The 6,853-nt window shown below is 49.3% G+C and overlaps 1 protein-coding gene across 1 annotated transcript in view; it reads left to right on the top strand.

The window, feature by feature from the left end:
* Positions 1 to 6,853, top strand: part of LOC107112033 (adhesion G-protein coupled receptor D1-like) — a 149,821-nt gene that overhangs the window by 12,854 nt on the left and 130,114 nt on the right. Inside the window, exon 3 of the mRNA XM_015413098.1 lies at positions 3,487 to 3,610. Within this exon, the coding sequence (XP_015268584.1) occupies positions 3,487 to 3,610 (124 nt within the window). The remainder of the gene's footprint in view (positions 1 to 3,486; positions 3,611 to 6,853) is intronic.

Genomic DNA, 6,853 nt, shown 5'->3' with positions numbered 1-6,853 from the left:
AACCCAGGAGAGATAGCCTCTCTGGATTTACAGACACAGCCACCAGAACCTTTTCAACTATAGTCCCCTTCCAGTCCAAGAGCAAGGTTCAGACTCTTAACTGGCCTCTTGGACTTTACACCATAAAATAGCTTAATTTGGTGAGTGGTTCAGACACAGGAGTTAGCTTGGAGTCAGTTGCACATCAAGCAGACACTAGTTATAAACAAGAATAAGATTTATTCAGTACAGGCTTGCAATCAGACTAGAAAGACTTTAAAAGAACATCCTAAGCAATGTTTTGCCTAACTACACAATAAGAAGCATATTTACCAATCATCAGAGTAGCATCAGTCCAGATAATGTCCATGGTAGACAATCCAAATGAGACCAAGGGATTCGTAAGAGCAACCCCATCTTTGCAAGCATGTGCTCAGCTCACAAAGGAGTCCTTTGTTCTGTCCCAGGCCACATGGCAGAGACAGCATTCCAGATGACAGCAACAGAACAGAACAAGAAAGCAAGAAAGATCTGAGCTCCTCTCTATGGGTTTAGACTGATATAGGGCAATTCCAGGTTTCAAATGAGCTCTGGCCAGGAGCCAATTGAAGTAGACCTGGGAGTGTCCAATTGTTCTGAATGGTCAGTAGTCTTGAAGGCCACACCTGCAGTATGTGATCCCCCAGACTCTAACCACTCCTCTATACTTTACGTGAGTCCTGGCATGTAGGCACAACCAGGCGCCATCAGGTCTGCTAGAGGTGTGAAGAATGTATGGTTTATGGCTGGATATTGAGCCTCTCTGACCAAATGGTCAGCCATCTGGCTTGCAACAGGAAACAAGGTATCAGAAAGACATTTCAGGGAAAGGCAGGGGTTTATAGGAATTAATATTTCTATACAGCTTTACACAGATTCCCAGGAGGCGGGAGAACAACAGATAAAGGTTTGTCTCGACAGCTATTTTTTCTTTCTCTCACGTTGTCATAGCAGCAGCTGTCTTGCTAGGGAACTGAAGCTTAGTGTCTGAGCACCTGTACCTAGGAGGTCCAAGGTTCAGTCCCTGGCACCTTGATACAGGCTTTCCGTAGTGTTGCCTACTCAAGTTTAGGAAATTCATAGAGATTTGGCAGAGGGCAGAGTTACGAGAGGGTCTGCGGCTCAGTGTTAGAGCATCTGCTTGGCATGCAACAGGTCCATCAGTGACTGGTATAGATGGAACACTCTGTCTGGGGCAGTGGTGCTCTGTCTTCTTGGTGCTTGGGGGGCAACAGTGGGAGGGCTTCTGGAGCTCTGGCCTCTTGATGGCACCTGGGTTTTTGCCACTGTGTGACACAGAGTGTTCGACTGGATGGGCCATTGGCCTGATCCAACATGGCTTCTCTTATGTACTTACGTTCTTAGGTCCCAGGTTCAATCCCAGGCATCTCCAGTGAAAAGGATCAGGTGGCAGGTGATGTGAAAGCCCTGGAGAGCTGCTGCCCGTCTGAGTAGACAGTACTAACCTTGATAGACGGACGGTCTGATTCAGTATAAGGCAGGTTCTTGCGTGAGTTTGGGGAAGGAAGGGAGCTCAGAAGGTGACGTGATGCCATGGAATCCAGCCTTTGAAGCTGCCATTCCCTCTTGAGTTTGGAGATCAGTTGTGATTCTGGGAGAATTCCAGACCTTTGCCAGAGGCTGGCAAACCTAGGCCTTTCCAGGAGCAGGGATAGAGAAGAGCTCTGATGGAGAGTCATTACCAAACAGAGTGGGGAGCTCTGAGTGAGACGGACCCATGGTTTGACGCAGTATAAGGCAGCTCTGAATGTCTTTATATGTTTCTTCTGGTTCTTACCAGGGCAAATAATGTTTTTATATTCTTCTTCTGGTTCTTACAAAGCCAGTTTGGTGCAATGGTTAGGAGCGCCAACTCTAGTCTGGGAGAACTGGGTTTGATTCCCGACCCCTCCACGTGCAGCTGCTGGTGTGACCTCGGGTCAGTCACAAGTTCTCTCAGAGCTTGATAGAGATCTCTCAGCCTCACCTACCTCACAGGGGGAGGGGAAAGGAAAAGAGATTGTAAGCCGCTCTGAGACTCCTTTGGGTAGTGAAGGGCGGGGTATAAATCCTCTTCTTCTTCGAAAAAGAGATGGCTAACTAAATTCTGGTCTGGTCTGGTCTGGTATACATCACACATGAGAAAAGGGGCAAACAGATTTCCTGGTATGTGCTGCTGCTCTCAGAAATACAGTGGATGATAGAACAGGCAGCAGGTAAGGGGAAAGATCTTTCTCGAAGTGAGGCCTTTGAGAGCCAGTGCTCATAAGAGTGGATAAATATGAGGCGGACCCAAGGAGTAACTGATTGTGGGCAGCATCATACATTCAGCCCTGAGTATGAGCTCACATGCTCTGTAGTGTGAGAAACATGGCAGCATTGCATTGGAGGCCACTTGACACTTCAAAATCACTCTTCTTGCTCCTGTTTCACACTTTGGACAACAGAGAGACATCCCCCCCCCCATGTGGCACTGGCAGTGGCAGTCCTGCTGGAGTTTGGCCAGTGGCCTCATAGCTGATTGCACTACGGCAGCAGAGCAGCCCTCCGATGGTGGCGGCGGGCAATTAGTTCGGTAGCTAATTTGCGCATCAAATTGCCGGTAATGAATAGAGTGTGCATTGAGTTTGCATAACATATGGTGGACGTCAAGCCCCGCACTTCACTTTATTTGGAAAGACTTTTATGGATCATTTACACAATCAAGATTTAAAGGCTGCCTTCCAAGGGTTCATGTTTTGAGAGAGGAGCACCTGTTCCTGTAAACTGAGCTGAAAAAGCCATTTTGACCACACTGTTGCCCGAGCAGAAGGCTCAGGGCTGCGGGCAAGGAAGCCGGAGGGGGGCTCTTATGCCGCCGCCTGTTGCTATTGGAACCGCCAACCACCACAGGCACCGGCAGCTTCTTAACATTTGAGCCGCCGGATAAACTGAGATGTTTTTCTTGCAGCGTTGTCTGTCATCCTGACTCATTTAAGTGCTGTTAAAATCCTGTTACATCATACCAGGGGGTTTGCCTTGCTATCACAAGCACCGCGGAAGTCTGAGGGACGTTAGCACACCAATGACACGGTCCCGTCCTTCTGGAACCTTTTCGCTTTGGGGGCAGTTTTAATGATGGGAAAGTTGTCCTGAGATTGCTCTTCTTTCTTTTCTTCCGCAAGCTCCGTAGGGGCCTGCCTCTTCTGATTCAAAATCCCCTTTCTTCCCCCTTTGAAACTTCAATGGCAAAACTTCACCTGCATATTTATGGCAGATTCCTGTTGTGTTAACTTGATGAATAAGCTTCTGAAAAGATTTCCCCCTGCCTCCCCCCCCCGTTTTGCTTTGAGATGATATTTGAGTTTGTTAAATTTTAGGCAGTTTTCAAAGTAATTCTCCCCCACCCCCACCCCAAACTGTAGTTTTAATTAGCTGTGTTTAACACACAGGGAATAAAATGAAAATAAAACCGTCTCTAATTTGCAGCAACGGGAGTGGCGTCTGGTCTAACGAAGGCTGTGTGCGAGAGGATGGCGACCTCAGCTACTCCATCTGCTTGTGCAACCATCTCACCAACTTTGCCATTTTGATGCAAGTCGTCCCAATAAAGGTAAGGCAAACTATAGGCCCCCGGGAAGAAGTTCTCTACCAGGGTTGGGCTAACCAGTTTTCTGCCATCTTCCCTTCTTTCTTTTTTGCTAGAATCCCCACAACCTACCAATGTATGTCAAATTGCAAAGCAGGGAGTGTAAATTGTAGACGGCAGCTCTGGCTTTCAGTTTTGCAAGACCCTGGGCAAGATTCCCTTCAGTGTTCCCCTCCCAAATGTGCGTCACTCCACATGAGAGAGAGTGTATGTTGTAGTGGTTTAAAGTGGTGGATTCTGATCAGAGAGACATCGTTGGAACCGCCAACCACCACAGGCACCAAGCCTGCTGGGTGACCTTGGGCCAGTCACAGTTCTCTCACAACTCTCTCAGCCCCACCTACCACCAATGTTCCCTCTAAGCTGTGGAGTCTTGTAAGCAAAAATTCTACTTTGTGAGCTACTGACATTAAAGTTGTGAGCGAAGCAATTTGGTTACTGCATTAATTAGTTAGCTCTGGAGCCATCCTTCCTGAGCTTAGACAAAAAGGTGTGAGCTGGAGACTACAAAACTGTGAGCTAGCTCACACTGACTCAGCTTAGAGGGAACACTGCCTACCACATGAGGTGACTGTTGTGGGCAATGCTCCCTCTAAGCTGTGGAGTCTTGTGTGCAAAAATTCTACTTTGTGAGCTACTAGCATTAAAGCTGTGAGCGAGCAATTTGGCTCCTGCACAAATTAGTTTGCTCTGGAGCCATCCTTCCTGAGCCAAGACAAAAATGTGTGAGCTGGAGGCTAAAAAAACTATGAGCTAGCTCACACTAACTCAGCTTAGAGGGAACACTGGTTGTGGGGTAAGGAAGGGAAGGCGAATATAAGTAACTCTGAGACTCCTTAAGGCAGACAAAAGTGGGGTATAAAAACCAACTTCTTCATGTGCCCTTTCAGACTTGCACATCCTCTCAAGCATATCTTCATCTCTCTCTTGCTTCTTGGAGCTCGGCTGGGGCTAGCGGAGCTGAGAGGAGACAGTGGGGTTTGAGGCATGCAAGAGATTCATGCCTCTGTGCCTTTCTCCGGGCGCCACTGCCAGCAGCAAATAGGAGATCGCCCCAAAGACTCTGCGTTGACTTCCCATTTCTGAAAGGGGCATACTGGCCCAATGCTTCTGATGTATCCAGGGCCTTCTGCCATTCTGTAGCCTTGGCAAGATGCTCAACCATGCTGACCACTGCTGAAGGCTTAAGTAGTTTGTGTTCCTGCACAGGTGGGCGTGCCTGCAAATACCATAAATGCCTCACTGGATCAAATTGAGGTCCACCCAGTACAGCGTTCTTTGGAAGAATCATAGCAACCCACAGGCACTAGGCCACGCAACAGAAATTGACTACTGATTTGCTTCTCATTACTATCTTCCCGCCCCTGTTCTATACTAAACACATATGAACATGCCATAGTGTTGGACTCGGTCTCTATGCAATTGTGTGTGTGATGGGGGGGGCAGGAGCAAAGTGCAGGTGAGAAGGTGGCAACCAAGAGCAAGTCCCTTTGTTGCTCAAAGACATCATGTAGGGTTGCCAACTCCAGGTCGGCAAATTCCTGGAGATTTGGGGTGGGGCCTGGGGAGGGTGGGTTTTGCAGAGGGGAGGGAGCCCGACAGGGTATAATGCCATAGAGTTCAGCCTCTAAAGCAGCCATTTCCTCCAGTGGATCGCATCGCTGTAGTCTGGAAGTCAACTGTAATTCTGGGAAATCTCCAGCCCTCTCCTGGAAGCTGGCAGCCCACCCAAACAAGCATGACCTGGTGAGGGATCAGGAGGTATCACCTGACCTGCTCTGATCTGTCAGTGCAAAGAAACTTTCTTGGCTGGCGAGGCTTATGTCCCTGGAGTTCTGTTCTTTGGCCCGAGCCAATTGTGCAGCCACAGGCTTGATCCTTGCGAGTTCACTGGTCCAAGGCCTGCTGCTTCCTGGCGTTTGATTGGGCAGCACCGCCTTGCTAGCCTTAACTGACCTGTTTTGAAGGCTTAACTGCATAAATCCACCTGAAATGCATTTGGAGCACTGCAGAGGGAAGGCAGGTAGCACAGGCTTGGTTTGGAGTGGAGAACTGATGCCAGCCTCCAGGTGGGACCTGGTGATTCCTTGGAATTACAGCTCATCTCCCGACTACAGAGACTGGATCCCCTGGGGAAAATGGATGCTTTGGAGGGTGGACTCCATGGCATTGCGACCCACTGAGGTCTCTGTGTCCTCCCCAGGTTCCACCCCCAAATCTCCAGGAGTTTTCTAACCTGGAACTGGCAGCCCTACCACCCCCACCCCCTGCTGGGGACCTGGCCACCCTATATCCCCTCTGTGGAATTCTACTCCATATCACCACCCCAACTCCTCCCCCCCTCTAGGAAAAGCCATAATGCCTATACAGTGAGGCTGATATTCTCTGAACCCTTACTTCTGTAAAAAGCCCTCCCTGCCTGTAGACAAATCACACACCAGGACAAGATAGAAGTCGAAGATATAAAATAAATAAGAGTGCTCTAAATATTTCCCCTTGATGGGCTAGTTAAGGGTGCGCACAGAGCTTTTGACCTAGAAGGGGGCATCCGGAATCACAATTCCTTCCCTGCAGTTTGACAACAGTCTGGTCCAGAAACCTACCATCCTATATCAAGTGTAGAACAACTCAGAATCTACGCCCTGGGGAGTGATCCCACTTAAACACGTCGCAGGTCGATTAATGTTCTGTTGACCTATCAATGGCGACCGAGCTCTAAGAAATTAGCCTTGGGTGATATCAGAAGATTGGAATACCGTGGCCCTGGTCACATGGAGAATTTGTCCCGCAAGAGGGACGGCTTGCCTGCGGATTAAATGGGCACGATCATACCTCAACATCTGGGAAGCGTGGAGCTCCCGTCCCCAACCCGTAGCTTCGACCCAAAGAAACGGAGTTAAAAGATACTGGGAACCATGCAGTATCTTCCGGAAAATGCGCGGTGCATGCAGGCGTCTGATCGGGAGGTGCTGATAGCCCGTCGCAGTCAGTGCCTGTCGGCGTCCCACGCATGTGCACACACGTGTTACTGCCGTGTTGCCTCGCTTCGTGTGATCGGCTGTCAAAGGCCTGAGCACAGAGCCTCGGGGGACGGTCAGATCGCGCTACTGCGCATCATTTTGCTCCGGCTCTAAAAGCCTCCCTTTCCCTGTGGATTATCCTGCTCATGTGACCAGGGCCAGGTTTTTTTTGGGGGGGGGGGGATGA

Source organism: Gekko japonicus, unplaced genomic scaffold (assembly GCF_001447785.1).
Source record: "Gekko japonicus isolate JY-2015 unplaced genomic scaffold, Gekko_japonicus_V1.1 scaffold3196, whole genome shotgun sequence".
NCBI lineage: Eukaryota > Metazoa > Chordata > Lepidosauria > Squamata > Gekkonidae > Gekko > Gekko japonicus.
This window is presented reverse-complemented; position numbering and strand designations above follow the sequence as displayed.